Source organism: Nerophis lumbriciformis, linkage group LG05, assembly GCF_033978685.3.
Source record: "Nerophis lumbriciformis linkage group LG05, RoL_Nlum_v2.1, whole genome shotgun sequence".
Lineage (NCBI taxonomy): Eukaryota > Metazoa > Chordata > Actinopteri > Syngnathiformes > Syngnathidae > Nerophis > Nerophis lumbriciformis.
This window is the reverse complement of record NC_084552.2, coordinates 54,767,368-54,787,866: the sequence shown is the minus strand read 5'-3', so window position 1 is coordinate 54,787,866 and position 20,499 is coordinate 54,767,368. Positions and strand designations below refer to the sequence as shown.

Here is a 20,499-nt window from a genome sequence, read left to right as displayed (position 1 = left end):
AAGTATATGTAAATACAGGAGTTGACATTCTGCTGCCTTTAATTAATGTCTTGAGAAATTTGCTGTGAGAAGTTTTGTTTGTAATGCTGATCCCAGGACATCCCTCGTTTACTATAATTTTTATTTTAAAAAGATGACAAGTATAACAATCTGAAGTGATTTGCGTGTTTATGAAAGCGTTGTAGAGTTTTTTGTAATTATCTATTTGAAAGAAAAAAAACGTTTGTGACTCCCTGGTCTCACTGCGCATGCTCTGTTTGTAAAAGAGGAGGGGCGCTACTCTCTGCTCCATCCGGGTACTTCAGAATCACCATTGACAGCCGAAGCACAACTTTTCCCGAGGCAAAGTGAAATTAAGCCGCGGACTCGGACAAAATATAGTCCACGTTTTTAAACTAAATTTATCGAAAAAACGTCGAGCTTCTCCCGCGTCGGACCTCTCGACGTTCGCTTGTCATCTGGAGAGGATCTGTCCGGGGCCTGACGTCTTTTTGTCGGCTTCGGACCACTTTTTAAGACGGGCGGAAAGTCGGTGATGAGTCCCAGGCTGTAAAAAGAAGCGAGAACTTGCTTTCCCTGTCGAGTACTTCTTCTTTCGATTGTTATTGTCGCTTCAAAAACCTCCAATTCACTTAAAGTTCGTCTCGTTCGTGTCGAAAGTGTGAGCAAAGTGCTTTTGTCGACGGAACATGGAAGTACAAGGCCTGCAAGAGGCGCTGAAAGTAGAGATCCAATGTCATCAGGTAAGGAAAGATGGTGTTATGATTTGCAGCTTGGAGGACGTCAAGGAGGCGAAACTAATGTCTGCTTTCTCCTCGCCGTCACTCCTTCGCACTTTGTCTCTCGCTATTGTGTTTTTGCGAGCAACAAGAACGGGGAGCTAATGCGGCGAGCAGGACGCGAGCTGAATATTTATGAGGGGCAAGAAGAAGAAACATCCATGGCCGCTTTGTTCCTCGCACACACAACAACTTCAACACTTTTTCCCAACGTATTCTGGCGGCTCTCTTCCCGACTAACTAGTTGCACACATGAAGCACAAGCGCCAGGTAAAGCTCTTTTTTGCACGAATCCACCGCCCGGTCTGGGGAATTTGACGAGTGTGACAAACTTTATCAGTGTAAATCTTCCTCGGGGCTAGCGGCCACTTAGCTCTCCTGCTAGCGAGCTGCCATTGATGTGCTTTTCGTGACGACTTTCTTGTCAAAACACTGGAAAGGTGCGCAAACGCCAGCTGTGTTGTCATTTTTTTGTGCTTGGTGCCGTCAGCCGACTTGCTCTCAAACTTGTGCAATGTTGCTCTAAATTAGCGTCCATTTTGAGTTGTTCGACGTGTTTCTCCCGAGTGCCGTTAGAGGCGAGCTAACTAGCACATCGGCTAACTGGGAGCAGTCTATACGACTTCTGTGGAGCTTAAGTCAACCAAAGCTGACGTCCGCGGCAGCCTCGACGTGCCTTGTAACGTCTTTTTTATTCGCTACGCTCCCCCATTTTGTTACTTTACACTTAGTCTGCTGGCATTATTTCTTCGGGTGTCACGTGACGGCAGCGAGGCGTCTGATTGGCCCACGACTACGCTTTCACTCTTGCACACTTCATGGCCGCCCGGCGGCCTCTCCCGTCAACTTTGCCGAGGTGTTTGTTTTGAGCTAGGCGGCTTCGGCAGGTGCGCTGGGATGCTGGAGGATGCTGCGAGCAACCTTCAGCACCCTGGCCAGCTCCGCCCGCACCGCCCCTTCGGCAGGCGCCGTGCAGAAAGCGGCGCACACAAGTTGGCAGCGCTAGCAAGAGGAGGAGGAATTGATGGAAAAGAGGTCGATATTTGTTTAGTCGCGGCAGTTACGTGTTCTATCACAGCTGTTAGAGGGCCCTTTTCCCTCCCTGCCCGACTTTGATCGATCCCATTTCTGGTGGAATGTAGTTTCTTAGCACTTGAATGCACCCTCGAAGTTGCTTCTTCCAACAAAATGTGTTGGACTGTTTTCGTCTGCTCCCTCACATTCATAGTGGAAGCATCCATTTTGAGACAGAAGGGGTGCTTTCTGCCCCCCCACCCCTTTTCCAACATGGAGAGCAAAAAGTCTGCAGAGTTTAGTGCAGGAGGAGGGGGGGATGGGCCCCATTCATGCCTAACATTACCATTTTGATTGCTCTGATGCTGTTTTTGGTTGGAGGGGGAGGGGTGGTCGGGAGAGGCAGAGAAAGCCCAGTCAGCATTGCACAGCCATGTTTTTTTTTTTTAATCATTCCATTCTGACTTGTCTGTTTTTAGCAACAAAATGTGACCTTTGCAGTACTCCCGCACACACACACACACACACTCTTCTTGTTGTTAAAGGCTCATTAAGCCCAGCAGACTTTGTGAACATTTGCAGTGCCTGAAAATAAACTGCACGTGAAGTGGGAACAGTTTATTGGTCAACTGTTTATTGGCCAGGATGAGGAGTGATGGAGTAACGAGTGCATTTCTCCTGCCCGGAAAGGAATGGAGATCAGTTTGTTTGGGAGCGTCCTCGTTGAGAATACGAAGGAGGAGTTGTTACTTGACAGTGCTTGAAAAGCGCTCGTTCATTTGAACGACTTGTGTCCACAACTGCCTCAATGATTTCTGGTGCCAGCAGTCAAGTCCATCTGTCACCATGGTTACGGCTACTTCTTCCACGTTTGAGTGTAAAGCTAGTTAAGGCTGTAAAGTGCACAGGGAGTGTAGCTGTGACTGCGCCGCCATGTTGTTCACATCCATCGCAATGTCCCCAATATAAGGTTACTGCTCTGCTTCATGGTCACATGACACGTCAAGGAGTCTGACGTTAGCGTAGCTGCTGTCAATCAAGTGTGACTGTGTGTCTGATGTCATCAACACGCTCCCTTCTGTCCTCTAAAGGCCCAATTGTGTTCGTTATCCCATAATGCTCTGCTTTTTATGCATTTTGCCACATTCTTGAGCAAGTGATGATGCCACTGCAAGTGGTTAATGACTAAGCCTGCCTTAAAGGCCGAGGAGGCCACCGCATCACCTGGTTGCTCATGAAGATACATAAATGGCCACAACCTGCAGCCGCTCGTTACGTCACGTGGCGGCCATGTTTCAGGATCATTTTGCTGCTAAGCTGACATGAGCCATCAGGTCGACACCTCCGTGCGTCTAATCCCAATCCATCTCATCCTCCCGTTGCTTGACGGAGCTTTAGGACTGATAATCTTTCAAATCCTTTTAATCGAAGCTGTTTGATGAGATTTTTATTGGAACAAGTGCTTCATTTCTGAAAATGCACGAGTGCACTGTGAGTCCTCAAATGTGCACGAGTCACCTCGCCGCCGTTCAAAGACGTCACGTGACCGCCACAAGATGAGGTCTGAGTCAAACATGGAAGCGTGGACCTTGGATGTGAGAGTTTGCTGTATGCCAACACTGATTGGTTGTTCTAAACCACCATGATAAGGTCTGCTGAGAGTGACCAGGAAGTGCAAAGCAACTTCCTCTGCCAAAGTGCTCAGCAAGGGGCCTCGTCGCCTGCGTTGTGCACAACTGACCAGAAGCTGTTGACTTGGTGAAGCCATGTGTGAATATTGATCTTATTGATTAGCATTGGCATGTTCCTAACTCAGTGGTTCTCAAACTTCTTTTCACATGTACCCCTCAGAAACCACTTGGCTCTCCGAGTACTACCATAATGACCAACATTAAAATACAGTAGCGTAGTAGGATTATGTTTTCATTAAAAATATGGCAGAGGTTTTATTTTACAAGTATATTCAATATTTTGGCCGCTTTAACATTACACACAGTTTGAACAGTAACACTGTTTGAAACTTGGAAAATTAAACACTAATCACTTACGTAATTCTTTGGCGTACCACTAGATGGAGCCTGTGTACAACTTAAGGCATCTGTACCACAGTTTGAGAATCGCTGTCATAACTCATTACTTTGTGTTCTTAGGCAACAATGAGTCTTCTTTTCACGGGGACCTTTTAAAGAACAGTTAAACACTGAACCGGTTCTGAAATTCTGCACACATGTGCAGTGTTTGACCTTGAGTTGCATTATGAATTATTCAGTCTTGCTATTAAAGGTTTAAAGTTGAGAGGTTTGTTTGGTAGCCGCAGGTTAGAATATCATCATGGAGCAGCCATGAATGAAAACTGTTTGGCGTGTCCTGTTCCTTCTTCTAAAGTGGTCACATTATGATTTGTTATAAAATACTTCCTTGTGGTCTACATAACATGTAATGGTGGTTCTTTGGTCAAAAGTTTGCATAGAGTTTTACAGATTTGTTTTTTTAAGCTGCTTTCTGATCATCTCTCAAGGCTGCTTAGGGAACCTCAAATATACACAACCAAAATGGCTAAATAAAGTGTTGACAAACAAAATTGAACATGTAGGCAGAGGTAGAGTTGTACATTACTGAACAGACAATCAACTTAGGAACTTTTAGAAAATAATTTGAAGAAGAACAATATAAACACTACAGTAACAGGTCGTATGAAAAAAAAAACAAAAAAAAACCTTAAGTGTCTGATTTCCGGGCCCTGCGACGAGGTGGCGACTTGTCCAGGGTGTATCATGTCTTCCTCCCGAATGCAGTTTGGACACCCCCGCGAGAGACAAGCGGAAGAAAATGGATGGATGATGGATGGCAGATTCTGAGTGAGGAACACCAACATGACTTGACAACATGACAAATGTCTGTCAAACGTTTGCAACACTTTTTTAGAAATGCTAGTTTTCAACAGCATTATGGATAAATGGCAGCATGTTTTTGGGGATTGTATTTTAACAACAATTTCTTTAAGTGCTCGCCCTTTTGCGCTGTTTTGTTTGCACTCAGCTTGTACACCAAATACGGATTGTTGTGTTTCAAGTGGGCGTGCAAGTTTGTTGTATTCGCACACAATCGGCCAACTTGGTCATGGTGTCGATAGGCTCATCTCGTTCCAAAGGTTAAAACCTGAAATATTCCCACACTGCTGCGGTGGGATTTGGTTTTGTGATCATTTTGTCCATTTTCGCTACATGTTACATGGACAAACTTGTTGCACTGTCTGACGCTAGCAGGCCAGTGGCCCCGCCTCGCCACACAAAGAATCAAAGACACTTAATGAAGGACAGGAGAATTTACACCCTTCTTTTCATTCCGCTATGGCACAAACATAGCAGCTGCTGAAACCAATGAAAAGCATGAATGCTCTTGAAGCATACACATGACGATTTATTAATGCTGGAAAACTTACTGTCTTTTTTCATTTATCGTTGGTTAATTGACTTACGAATATTGGCCCAGGCCTACACGAGTCATTACAGGTATGCATGGTATCCCCGTCTTTATCAAAATAAAACTATAGATCTATTAGGGGTGCTACAATACACATATTCATATTGAATCTTTCGATACAATGGTTTTGGTTCAGTTTGATCAACTTCTGACTATACGCTCTGTGCTGAAAGCTCAGTGGATCTGCGCTCGACTATGCCTCTTTAGGCTGCATAGTTGAGCGCAGATCCACTAAGCTGCGCCACTCACATTCATTCAGGTCAAAACAAGCTGCTGAGACAGAAGCTACATGCGAAGCGAGCTCCTTGCAACATGGCTAATGCCTCAAACATACCTGAAATCGAAGATCCTCCACCATCATTCAGATCTGGCGTGTGGAACTACCGTATTTTCCGCACTATAAGGCGCACCTAAAAACCACAAATTTTCTCAAAAGCTGACAGTGCGCCTTATAACCCGGTGCGCTTTATATATGGATAAATATTAAGATTCATTTTCATAAAGTTTCGGTCTCGCAACTTCGGTAAACAGCCGCCATCTTTTTTCCCCGTAGAAGAAGCGCGCGGTGCATGCTGGGATATGTGACGTTTCATTTCCATTTGTGTGTTTATGTAAAGACCCCAAAATGGCTCCTATTAAGTGTGTTGTCTGTCTAATTATAAATAATGCAGACGAGGCGTGTTAACTGAGTTCTCAACGTTTACTCACAGCGTGCTCATAACCACATTCTAACTCCCAGCATACAACAACGCTTCTCAGGGCTACCGCGCATGCTCGTCACTATCGTTGCATGCTGGGTAGTGTAGTTGTTATATTTGCTAGCTCATAACATCACATTAAGAGACACGCTTACGCGCTTAATTCAATACTCGCCGTCATTCCGGGTGGATTGACAAAAGACCTCCAGCCGCTAGATATTGGTGTCAACAGGGCATTCGAAGCTAGACTGCTAACTGCGTGGGAACAGTGGATGACAGAAGGCGAACACACGTGACGTTCACCAAGACAGGGAGGCAGGGAGACAGCGCCAGACGACATTTTGGATCCCACATTCGCCCAACTTTTCAATTCGGACAACGAAGGAGAATAATTAGAGGGATTTATGAATGAAGAATAACTTCAGAAAGTGAGCGTTATGTTTATTTTGTGTGTTGTGACATTAACGTTCGAGCAACATTATGTTGCTATTGCTCTGCACTATTTTGAATTTTACTATGTTTGTGATTGCAAATTTGCGTACATTTTGGGAGTGAACAGAGTTGTTAGAACGCTGGTTTTTAATATATTATTAAAGTTTGACTGACCTATCTGACTGTTTTTTTTTTACATTCCTTTAGCGCAGTTAGATGCGGCTTACAACACCGGGCGGCTTATAGGTGGACAAAGTTTTGAAATATGCCGTTCATTGAAGGCGCGGCTTTTAACCCAGGGCGCCTTATGGTGCGGAAAATACGGTACTTTGATTTTCGTGTTAAGTATGACCCTGATGGCAAGTGTGTAAGGGACACGAATGCAATGGTATGTCGGAAGTGTCACACAACAATAAACTACAACAGTTGAAATACGACAAACCATGACAACACATTTACGCCGACATCACCCCGATGCGGTAATAGGTGGAACCAAACAAAAACAAAGAGCGACAACACACATGCTACAAACTTTACCCGGGGCTTTTAGAGAGCCATTAGCGCATTCAAAGAGGGCAAAATAAATCAATCGGGCTGTTGCTACTTTTATTGTTGACGACACGTGACCCTTTTCTGTTGTGGAAAATGTCTGGTTTGCTGCGGTACACTTGAGCCGCGTTACAAGATTCCTTCACAAACATATTTCACAGATACCAAAGTTCCTGCTTTGTAAAACAAGACACACGCCCAGTTAGATACAGCATTGTCCGTAGCACCCGCTGTTACTTTGCTGCTAAGAATGCACCACAGAATATGGGTATTTATCAGGTGCATTTATTTTAGTTTTTTTTTTTTTTTTTTACAAGGTGCTGGTTTTGTTTTGTATGGTGCTAAGTATGCACAGCTGAAAACGGGAAAGGTATAGCTGCACCAGATACATTTAATTTAGTTTAAAAAGTGTACTTTTGAGTTTAAACAAAAATGTTTATAATTGTATTAAATTATAAGTAAAAAAAGGCATGAAAATTAATTTTTTTGTATCGAAAAAATATCGAACGTGACACTAAAATATGGAACTGAACCGAACCGTGAATTTTGTGTATCGTTGCACATGAAATGTTGTGTATGCGCTAAAAGTTTCATTTATGATTACTGCCTTTGGTAAAAGCTTAATAACTCTTTTAGGTTTTGCTCACATTTGCTTTCTTTTATTTAGACTCGCTGAGTTGGTGCTTTACGAAACACTTTTTGCAAAAAAACTTTTTAAGAACTCCGGAACAAAACAAAATACAAATAATATCAAGATAATCCCTAAATCGGAGACACTAAACGTTAAAAATATATCAAACAAACCTTTAACGGAGTGATCACTGCAAACTCATGCCTTTCTCGTCGTCTTTTTGTAAACTTTTGCGCTTTTTCACCCTTCTCGAATTCTGAAGAAACTTGTGTCCTTTTTGCGATTTGAACAATAAGGATTCCGCCCGAATGCAGCTGAGATAGGCTCCAACACCCCCGGGGACCACAAAAGGGACAAGCGGTAGAAAATGGATGGATGGGTGGGGCATTTTACTTCGAGAAAGGCAAAATGTCGCCCAGAACACCTTGACAACAAATGCTCGCTTGACCACCACTTGGAGCCTCTCATGTTTAATGATTTGGATGTGACATCAGGTGAATACAACCTAATCACATGCGCAGATACCATCAGGTTAGAAAAGTTGGTTTTGCATAATAGGGCCCCTTTAAATGGATCTTATTGTGAGTTTTTTCTATGTTTAAAAACTCTTCGTTTTGGTCTATATAACATGAAATGATGGTTCTCCGGTGAAAAATGTGCATATATTTTATTTTACAGACCTATTTGTAAGCAATGTTTTTGCTCCGTTTAAAACTGCTCGTCTTGAGAGGCCGAGTTCTTAGATGCAAATTAACCCCACCTCACCACGACCCCTGGCGCTGAGTTGGCTTTCGTCCCCACCTGGCAAAAATGTTCTGTAGTTTTTTAGCTTTCTTGCTTTTATTGTGCACTTTGGACATCGATGACCGGCACCAGCCCTCTGTTTTGAGTGATTTTCACCACAACACAACATCCCAGATGATACAACAAGATCAAAGAGCTCACCGTGTTCTATTGTTTGCACGATAAGGAGACTATATGCGGGTGGACTAAAGTAAGGAAGCAGGAAGCAGACGCAATAGGCTGCAGTCTGTAACTATACACTAAGGTTAAACTTCTACAGAGTCTGTTTCTCTCCAATGCTAAATTCTGTACATACAGTCCAAAGTTTACATACACTTGTGAAGTTAAAGTTTAAGTACCAAGGACATAATCTCATGGTTATCTTGAGTTTCCAATAATTTCTACAACTCTTATTTTTTTGTGACAGAGTGATTGGAGCACATACTTGTTGGTCACAAAAAACATTCATGAAGTTTGGTTCTTTTATGAATTTATTATGGGTCTACTGAAAATGTGACCAAATCTGCTGGGTCAAAAGTATACATACAGCAATGTTAATATTTGGTTACATGTTCCTTGGCAAGTTTCACTGCAATAAGGCGCTTTTGGTAGCCATCCACAAGCTTCTGGCAAGCTTTTGGTTTCATTTTTGACCACGCCTCTTGACAAAATTGGTGCAGTTCAGCTAAATTTGTTGTCTTTCTGACATGGACTTGTTTATTCAGCATTGTCCACATGTTTAAGTCAGGACTTTGGGAAGGCCATTCTAAAACTTTAATTTGAGCCTGATTTAGCCATTCATTTACCACTTTTGATGTGTGTTTGGGGTCATTGTCCTGTTGGAACACCCAACTACGTCCAAGACCCAACCTCCGGGCTGATGATTTTAGGTTGTCCTGAAGAATTTGGAGGTAATCCTCCTTTTTCATTGTCCCATTTACTCTCTGTAAAGCACCAGTTCCATTGGCAGCAAAACAGACCCAGAGCATAATACTACCACCACCATGCTTGACGGTAGGTTGGTGTTCCTGGGATTAAAGGCCTTACCTTTTCTCCTCCAAACATATCGCTGGGTATTGTGGCCAAACAGCTCAATCCATGTGATGTCAGATGAAACAAAAATTGACCTGTTTGGCCACAATACCCAGCAAGAGGAGTGGTCAAAAATTCAACCAGAAGCTTGCCAGAAGCTTGTGGATGGCTACCAAGAGCGCCTTATTGCAGTGGAACTTGCCAAGGGACATGTAACCAAATATAACATTGCTGTATGTATTCTTTTGACCCATCAGATTTGGTCACATTTTCAGGAGACCCATAATAAATCCATAAAAGAACCAAACTTTTTTCTGACCAACAAGTATGTGCTCCAATCACTCTATCACAAAAAAATAAGAGTTGTAGAAATTATTGGAAACTCAGAACAGCAATGACATTATGTTCTTTACAAGTTTATGTAAACTTTTGACCACGACTGTATCTTATCCATCCATCCATTTTCTACTGCTTGTCCCTTTCGGGGTGGCGGGGGGTGCTGGAGCCTATCTCAGTTGCATTTTGACAATAAAATGCTTTACTATTCTATATCATGTTCATTTCACTTCTGCTGCCTTGAACACTTGTAAACAATGGAGGTTCAAGCAGTAAAGTAAGCCGGGCTATGACCGACATCGCAAATCTAACAACAAATTACATTACTAACTGATCCATTGCCAAACACATTAGGCACTGATCCAATTAAAGTAGTTTTTCGGAAAAATATTGTTTATTTTGTTGCAGAACGGTGATGCTATTGTCTTACATTAGAAAGCTAAGTTAGCTACATAACTAAAGCTAACAATGCTAGCGTATCATTCACAAATGTCTAACCTACTGTTATTACTTACCCTTTTATTGTTTTCTCCATTGCCATAAATAGTAGTCACCGACTCTGCAATTAAACAGTTTTTTGGAAAATCTATCTTTCTGTGCAAGTTTTTGGTTTGGACTCTTCTTTACACACACGTAAAGCAACTTCTTCACAGATGAAGAAGGCTCACTGCCACAAACCATAAAAGTTAAAAGTAAGGCACTTTTTACTTCAGATAAGGCTGAAAGTTAGTGTAGTGACTTGTGCTGGTTAAAACAATCAAACAGAGCATTTTTCTTCATTGGGTTTCATCGAGGGCATGATGTTGTAGCACTCATGGAAGGATGTCTGGGTAAATCTCTACCATATGTGGATAATCCGCTGATGTCACACTTGAACAAAACGTCACACTTGAACAAAATTCCTAACGAACCAGTTAGGGGAAGTAGGAAGAAAGGCCAAATTGTTATATAAATATCTCTGCAATGTGTCCACGGTTTGATTTCCAATTTTCGGGACTTACGCAGATCCCAAATACATGTAAGCAGGTACCATCAGGTAAAAAAAAAAAGTTGGTTTTGGATAATAGGTCCCCTTTAAGAACTATGGCTACATGTTTGCAAGAACAAATTGTGCTCTGGCTTTTTGCGTGCATCTTTGTCACACAGAGCAGGCTCACCCTTGGTTCCTGGGCTAATTTCCTGCTTAACTGCACAATGCTGCCCAAAATAAGTGTCCTTGGTGTCTTTTGTGCTTTTACACTGTGTTGCCATGGTGAACCTTCACAATATGTAAAAAATGAAGTGAGACTTGTGTAACACCTGCTCACATGGTCAGTGGACACAGTGATCATGTGACTGACTAATGTGCAAACCAAATTAGCATGTTAGCAGTGTGACGGTGACGATAAATGCTGTTCTGACTGTGTTCAACTTTCTTTCTGTAGAACCAGATGCTGTGCAAAGGCCTCAATGAGCTTCAGAATGGGCAGGTAGGCCACTCCCACTTACCTGTTAGCATGATGCCTATTTGTCTATGTATGCAGCATGCACAGATCTTCCGTGCTGTCTCTGCTGTGTGTCATCCTTCATCTTCATTCATTCATGCGAGCTCATTAGGCGGCAGTGGCTCAGGAGGTGGAGAGCAGGTCGTCCAAAAACAAAAGGATTAGCAGTTTCAACCCAGCTTTTTCATTTCAGTCATTGCTATTGTGTCCTTGGGCAAGACACTTCACCCACCTTGCTTCCAGTGCAGCCCACACTGGTGTATACATGGCAATGAATGTTTGGTGGGGTCGGAGAGAGAGTTCGAGCAAATTGGTAGCCATGTTTCTACCCCAAGTCCGCTGTGGCTACAAATGTGTTTTCCAGCACCAGTGTGGGACTGTGGACTGAATTAATAATTGTTAGTCTGAAGTGCTTTGGTTGTCTGGAAAGGTGCTATATAAATCCAATCAATGATTATTATTATTATTATTGAACCACACAGCGTTGAATACGATGTAAAGATGACGGAGGGATTGCCTGTTTTGCTCTGTCTCATTGGTGCAAATGTGTCCTTGCACTTAGGCTTTGTGGACACTGCAAGTCAGTTCCGTCTTTTGTGCCCATATGTGACGTGTATCAATTTTTTTCATGTTGGTGTGAACAGTACAATTAAGATTTTTTTTCTAAATAAACCCAGGCCTGTTTGGTATGTGGTCAGAAATCCAATATGTATCTGATATGACTGAAGTCTGGACGCTCAGGTCGCATTCCGCCAACCTATGTCATTGAGAGGCGGTATATGTCACAATCCCCACCAAAAAACGTTCCTGAAAAGGAATGGACAAATAAGCAGAACAGTCAGTGCCGAAATTAAAATGTTTTAGAACTAGGGTTTTAACAATAGGAAAATGAATAGATTGGTAAATGACGTTCACAATGACAGAAGACGTCAATCTGTCTTGAATTCAAGCTTGCAGCAATGAGTGCACTACATCGTAGCTAGTAATCAGGGCTCAAATGCGACAGGACTGAGACTGCAACGCATGTGATATCAGGTTTTGTGCACATGTATGGACCCATTTTGTTCACTTCAAACCAAGGGTTTGTAATATTTTTTACCTCGGGTCCCAACTTTTCCACTACTCAAATATTAACACTGTATTAGTAATCTTACTCTTGATTTTAATTTTATTCAATAATTATATCTAACCAATTTACAGTTTACAACCTTGTCAAATGATATGAAACCATGTGCTGATTACAAATATTTATTTAACACATAAACCATAGGCTTAGGTCAGGCTGATTAGGAAAAATGAATACTAACCAAATATACCGCATAAGAAGGGACTCACAAATAACTGACAAACAATTTACATACAATTATCCATCCATTCATTTTCTATCACTTGTCTTTCTTGGGGTTGTGGGGGGCTGGAGCCTATCCCAGCTGCACTCGGACAGAAGGCAGGGTACACCCTGAACAAGTTTCCAACACAGACAGACAAGCATTCACACTCGCATTCACACACTAGGGCCAATTTTATTGTTGCCAATTAGCCTATTCCCAGGTGCATGTCTTTGGAGGTGGGAGGAAACTGGAGTACCCGGAGGGAACCCACGCAGTCATGGGAAGAACATGCAATCTTCATAAGGAAAGACCCCCACTCTGGGAATTGAACCTAGGCCTTTCTCACTTTCTCACGAGTGGTAACCACTGTACACCGTGCTGCCCTACATACAGTTATGTTGAGTAGAATAAACTAAATTAATAATTAATGTTTCTTAACTAAACTGTCAATACAAATAAAGTGCAAATGAAAATATAGCTTTACCACTTTAGTCATAATTTTGCGCTTAAACTTCTGTGACTTTAGCTCCATACTTCTTCTGTTTGTTTGAGATTGTCACTACTGCCCCAAGTGGTGGAAAAGTGTATTACAACTGAGTATCACTGTGGCCCATACGGACCACAGTTGAGAAACAGATATTTTTTGGCGGCCCAGTGGTTAAGGAACTGCTTTAGCCAGCTATTTTTAGGGGTGCACTGTAAATATTGGACGGACATGAGAAACTTTGACGATACACTGCAGGGTTTCCCCCAGATTGCCAATACAATTGGGTGTGGTCAATATGTCATATAATTTGCATAAATGGTAATGAGGCATATATTTTAATTTTAAAAAGGCAAAACAATTTCATACATTTAAAATATATCTGTATTTAGCATCAAAATATAGCATCTTATATTATATCGCTTTGCTCTAGTTTTCAATTGTTGCTGCTTTTTGTACAATGTAACAGACTGTAGTAGGGCTGGGCGATATGGCCTTTTTTTAATATCGCGATACACGATATATATCTCGATATTTTGCCTTAGCCTTGAATGAACACTTGATGCATATAATCACAGCAGTATGATGATTCTGTGTGTCTACATTAAAACATTCTTCTTCATACTGCATTAATATATGCTACTTTAAAACTTTCATGCAGAGAAGGAAATCACAACTAAAAAAAAATCACTATTTTTTTCATACGGTGTTGATCTGGAAATGTTTGCCTCGGCATTTTGTTGGTGTGGGCGTGTGGCACCGAACGGAGATGTTGACATGCAAAGTAAGCACTGTTCATTCTCTAGCAGGTGACTTTTCAAATGATGCTACATATTAGCAGTAATGCTACTTTTTATAGCAACGCTTTCGCCCCACACTTGACAAGTTACGGTTGTCTGTTCGACATATTCCCACTTGAAGCCAAACCACCGCCAGACGATGGGCCCCCTGCTGTTTTTTGGGGGAATTAATTATTCCTTCATTTGTTACCAGATTCGCATCTTCTTTCTCTCGTATTACCGCTCACACGGCTACGCTAGCATCACAGCTAGCGTTAGCCATGCTGCTACCTCTTTGCTGCGCGAGGGCGTATACGTATGGGACGTATGACGTGACAGTATGTGACGTGTGTAGAAGCTGCGCTTGCTATCTGTGAGAAGGAGAGACAGGAAAGAGCGAGTAATGCCAGCAGCTAAAAGCAACTGCGTGAGAACGCATACTCGAATATCACGATATAGTAATTTTCTATATCGCACAGAGACAAACCCGCGATATATCGCGTATATCGATATATCGCCCAGCCCTAGACTGTACACATATCCACAGCAAGTTTCCAAAGTGAACAGTGTCTAGTATGTAACTTAGGGAAAAGGATTGGCTCTAAGGGCTGGGTCGTGGCTGGCGTGCAAAGCGGGAATCGACGTGTTTCGCGGCAAGAGCGGGAAACGCAGCCTCTGTATTACTGCCAACCCCCACACACTTCCCTCCTTGAACGCAAACCACTCTTAGAATTTACACATTACACATTTTGTAAATCGCTGTGTATGGGTATGTTTTGGATATATTAAGTATTATATTACCGTATTTTCCGCACTATAAGGCGCACCTAAAAACCACAATTTTTCTCAAAAGCTGACAGTGCGCCTAATAACCCGGTGCGCTTTATTACGATTCATTTTCATAAAGTTTCGGTCTCGCAACTTCGGTAAACAGCCGCCATCTTTTTTCCCGGTAGAACAGGAAGCGCTTCTTCTTCTACGCAAGCAACCGCCAAGGAAAGCACCCGCCCCCATAGAACAGGAAGCGCTTCACCCGCCCCCATAGAACAGGAAGCGCTTCACCCGCCCCCGGAAGAAGAAGAAAAAACGCGCGGATATCACCGTACGTTTCATTTCCTGTTTACATCTGTAAAGACCACAAAATGGCTCCTACTAAACGATCCGGGTCATAAAAAGACGCAATCTCTCCATCCGCACACGGATTACTACCGTATTTCACAGCAACTGAACCGCACTGTGGAACGGGAGCACGTACGGTGAATATTCGCTCCACAGGGAATGAGAAGTCATCCTTCACTGTGGTTCTAGCTTGCCATGCTAACTTCCACTCATGGTGATATTCAAAAGGAAGACCTTGCCAAAAGAGACCTTTCCAGCCGGCGTCATCATAAAAGCTAACTCGAAGGGATGGATGGATGAAGAAAAGATGAGCGAGTGGTTAAGGGAAGTTTACGCGAAGAGGCCGGGTGGCTTTTTTCACACAGCTCCGAAGGCGAACACACCTTCACTAAGACGGGCAGACAGCCTCGGACGACATACGCCAACATCTGCCAGTGGATCGTAAATGCTTGGGCAGATATTTCGGTCACAACTGTGGTCCGAGCTTTCCGGAAGGCAGGATTCACAGAACAACAGCGACACTGACTCCCGATGACTTCTACGAGACGGAACCGGCCATTTTGGATCCCACGCTAGCGCAACTTTTCAATTCGGACACCGAAGACGAAGAATTCGAAGGATTTACGAATGAAGAATAACTTCAGAAGGTGAGCGCTATGTTTATTTTGTGTGTTGTGACATTAACGTTCGAGCAACATTATGTTACTATTGCTCTACACCATTTTGAATTTTACTATGTTTGTGATTGCACATTTGCGTACATTTTGGGACAGAGTTGTTAGAACGCTGGTTTTCAATATATTATTAAAGTTTGACTGAACTATCTGACTGTTTTTTTGACATTCACTTTAGCGCAGCGTTTTTTTGACATTCACTTTAGCGCAGCGTAGGCGCGGCTTTTAGTCCGGGGCGGCTTATTGGTGGACAAAATTATGAAATATGTAATTCATAGAAGGTGCGGCTAATAATCCGGTGCGCCTTATAGTGCGGAAAATACGGTAATAAGTATGTCCACATCGCAGACATGCCGCCTCCGCTCCAGACAAATGCATACGTCTTGCTCTACATCATCCCAACATCTTGTTTCGACATTGCTGTTTTGGTGATCGAATTTTCGGTGCATCACAAGGTAATACTGTGCAAATAATAGGTTATATACATCCATTCATACAATATATTACTTAAATTTGTTTTCACATTAAAAAAAACACATTTTTAAGATGTGCCGGTTTTTATTTTGTCGTGTTGCTACGAGACAATCAATTTAAATGTAGAGGAAACCCTGCACTGATAAATCTAGAAAAATAGCTCAGATAACCACATAAAAGTGCTCAAATGAGGTGAGATGAGCAGTAATGTACTGTAGGAGGGTTCGGGTGAGCAAATAAAGTGCCGACCAGTCTTGCTGTAAGCCTGCCTGTAAAAAGTTAATTGGAAACAAACATGACATTGATCGTTAGATGAAGACTTTTCACGTGTCAATTGCACCAAATGTTCTGCTAACATTCGAGGTGGGAAATACTGTCAATTTTTATTATTTTTTTTAAATGTAAATGTAAACCTTTATTGAACCAGGAAGAAAATCCCTTTTAGATTAAAAACCTATTTTTCAAGGGAGTCCTGGCCAAGAGGCAGCAAAGTTACACATAAAGTTACATCCACATTACACATTAAAATGACAGGATGGACATCAAGTAAAACAGTCACGGATAACTTAGGCTCCTTCAAATTCTCTCAGTTCAGATTTAAAAACATTTAAGGATAAAAGGCAAGTTTATTTATAGAGCACAAGGCAATTCAAAGTGCTTTACAGAAAATTACAAGAAGGCAATCCATCAAACCTTATCAGCCACCTGAAGCGCCAGCATCGCTACGACAGGTTTTTTCATAGTGTTAGGCGCTTGCTGCAAAAGATACAGCCCTAAAGACGGACGCAAAAAAGGCCTGGGGCTTGTCGCCATCGCTGTGGCGATTGGAAGAGTGCAGAAAGTTTGCCAGAGACGGCCTAAGGTCAAAAACAGATTTCATTGTGGAAATCAGGGTGCTGGATGACCAGCCTTTTAACGTTGTTGAAAATACTGGCTTTAGGCAGTACAAATATACAAGTACAGTTGGTCAAATTCCCATTTTGTTTGAGTGTTTCTGACCTCCATGTGTTTACAAACTACATCATTGAAGCCAACATTTAAAAATAACAGATATAAATTAGAAAAATTCCAATTGGACATCATACCCTGCAGTGTGAACATAGCCTTAGGCCTGTAAATGCATATGTGCGATCAGTTATGGTACAATAGGCCCTTTTCCACCAAAAGTTCCTTTTAGTTCCTGGAACCTCTAGTTCCTGAAAGTGTAGGTTCCTGTAGAAGTGTGTGGTTAAAACGATATGGTTTAAAAAATAAAGTCTACTGAATTGTTCATAAAAAGTCAGGCGTTTGCCCGCAATGTCAAACAGTCAGAAAGTTGTCCTCTCAGTAAATGATGAGTTCATGAGGGTCAGGGGAGGGTCAGGCAATTCTTTTTGGTCCATTTCAGCTGTAAATAACAATATGTAAAGAAATAAGTCAGTGTTTATCTTACGCCGACAACACAAACTCATCGGCTTTCGCGTTAACTTTTTAGCATTAACGTTCGGTTAGCTCTGATTGAGGCTAATAACTACACAAATGGAGTGTCACTAACTACTTGTACAACATGTAATAAAGTAAATTGTTAATATTTGATGTTATTTACTTTCTTACCACTTGTGTCCTGCCTCATTTATTCATATTTATCCAAAGAAGTCAGAGTAGTAAGCAGCTGAGTCCGGCTTCATACTCCTTCGTAAATGTGTTTAAAATATTCCGTTGTCCTCTCATAGCTTTGCGTATTGAAATTAAGTTTTTAAAAATAATAAACAACAATAAACAGCATAGAGTTTAAAGACTATGGCTGAGTAAAAACACTGCAAGATAGCTCCCCTGATCAGTGTTCTTCAGCACAAAGATGCTCCACAAAAGTTGTTGCCAGTCAAAAGTTCCTCTCGTTCTTCTTTCCCTTTGTAGTCAAGTTTGTTGTAATATAAATACATAAGAAATAAACAAGTCGTCCTTGCATAACTTTACTCCGCAATGATAATTGTGTGTTTGAAAAATAGGTTTTAGGAATAACGCCAATGGTGTTCAACTAATCAGCGTTTGACAGCACAGCCCGCCCCCGAAAAGGTTCCGGGTAGCTTCGAAAAGTCCCACCAAGCTAGGAGGAACTCCTAAAGGTTCCTGAAAAACTAAATCTACCCATGTAGTTTTTGGTGGAAGCACAGTGGGAACTTTATTTGCACGAGTAAGTGGGAAAGTTCCTGGAAAAGTTTCTGCGGTGGAAGAGGGCCTATTCACCACCTGCCATAGAGGTGGGGGGAAATTATCGATTATTCAAGGCCAAAGACACAGATTCTTAACAGCCTTCCCCGATTATTCGATGCATGACAATTGGAACGTGGACGATTCTAAATCAATGAACAAATGTCTAATTATCAATTTCTTATGTATGTTAAATAAATCAGCAGAGACTGTTAAAATGCAGAAGTAGTGCAGACACACGTATGAGGCAAGAGATAAGGAAAAGCTATGATAGCTGCGGCGCAAAGCCAGTAATGTAACGATAAAAGAATGAATGCTTTGTACAGTTCAACTGACATGTGATTGAAACAAAATTAAAGCAGAGAGTAACCAGCAATGAAGATGAAATTAGCAAATAGATTATTTGGTCAGGACAAGGAATAATATCTACACTGTGTGGCACAACAATCAGCCAGAGATATGAATGAGTAGATAGATGACACGTCTTTAAGGTGCAAGTTTATGGCAACTGGTGGCAAAGTGTCTGAACATTCAATGGTTTTAAAAGACATGAAAATAAAAAAGGGTTCCTGCTTGCCAAGTAGGGATTTTGATTTTATTATTCAGCAGGCAGCTACAGTTCTCACGTATCTATGTATGCTTTGCGCACACACATCCCAAACCGGTCATGACGCCTTACCACACACGTTCACAGCCAAAGGAGGAGCCTTTTGTATATATTATAAACAATTTAATATAGTACATTCATAATATATATTATAACAATATATTAATCATATACAATATGATAATCTACAATATAATAAATATGAAACCTCCATTTATAATTTAATTGTAGCCCCTGAATCGGAATCTAATCGTGAGTTGTCCGAAGATTCCCACCTCGAGTTGAGATCTTGGACATAGCAGAAGGGGAGGGACTACCAAAGAAAAAGTAGTAGTAGTAATAGCAGTTGGCAGAAAAAAATCTTATTTAAAGATTGTACAATGGAGAAGTAGCGGGCAGCAAAACTGGTAGATATTTTTTTTCTAGCAATCTAAATGTTGGTAATAATGCTGTCAAGTGGTCGCACTTCACCATTAAAACGGAGAGAAAATGTTGATTAAAAAAGGTAAACATTTAAAGGTGATGAGACTTTGACCACATAAAAGGATCAGCTAAATGTCTATCATACATGACTGACAACATTTAATTTGCACTTGATTTACACTGTATGTGTGATCATCTTCTTCATGCTATTTTGGTCGTAAAAATAGTAAGAGTTTAGGTAAATATTCCTGGCTCTTTGGTCAGCTACTCAAAATTTGGCAGTGATACCTGTCGAAGACCCTTTGTATTCACAGGATTTTAAATTTAATGTACTGATGCAAGCTTACAACCAGTCAGAACCTGGTCTATGCAGCCCCTGCCATCCTTGTCCTCCTGTGTGCTGCAAAAATCTAATGTTTTCCATGTTAGTATTTTAGTCTTAAAATGACACATCAGCAAGCTGACTAAGCGCCGTCTCCTCACCATGTTGACAAGTTTTGAACTTTGTACTGTACGCCCAGTTCGCTGCTTCAGGCTGTGGCCCCGCCTCCTCTTCAATAGTAGAAGAAGGTGGCGGGTGGGTGGGGACAGAGCCTTTTCCCCTCAACGCCACAAGACCCTTAGGAAGTTTGCAAATGTCTGTGAAGAGAGTGATCAAGAGACATGGCGTGCTGTGTACATGTTAACTTATGATGATGACATCTGAAGAAAAGTTCATGTCAAATTCTGACTTGATCCTCATCCTTGCGCTCTTGCACTCACACGCTTGTGACAAATGATAAAGTAGACACTTTTGAAAGTCACTAAAACACTAAGAAATGATGAACACCTGCTTTGTATGTGTTGCTGTTCATTGTGAATGCATCTGTCGGCCTCCATTGTTTCTGGAGGTCCATCTGCTGGCTTTCAGTACCGACCCCCCCCCCCCCCCCCCCACCATTTACCCTCCCCCCTCAGAGCCCCCTGCTTAGGTAACATCCCTCCCTCTGCCTGCTTCTCTCACTGAGGAGAAAGTTGCCAAATGCTCACGTTGGCTGGGGAAAAGAAGATAACATGGTGACAGTAGAGAAAGTTCGTATTTTTATGAAGGATGCTCTGCCCTTGTGTGCGTGCGTACAGGCGTATGTGTGTGTGTGTGTTTGAGATCTGGCAGCCTCTTAAGCACTTGTGGAAAAGTGAAGTAAACACATCCTCATG

The 20,499-nt window shown here is 41.9% G+C and overlaps 1 protein-coding gene across 1 annotated transcript in view; it reads left to right on the top strand.

Annotated features, from left to right (window-relative positions):
* The first annotated feature begins 315 nt into the window (after window positions 1–315).
* Window positions 316–20,499, top strand: part of phf21b (PHD finger protein 21B) — a 38,839-nt gene continuing 18,655 nt past the window's right edge. Inside the window, exons 1-2 of the mRNA XM_061959704.1 lie at window positions 316–743; window positions 11,162–11,206. Of these exons, the coding sequence (XP_061815688.1) occupies window positions 690–743; window positions 11,162–11,206 (99 nt within the window). The 5' untranslated portion in view covers window positions 316–689. The remainder of the gene's footprint in view (window positions 744–11,161; window positions 11,207–20,499) is intronic.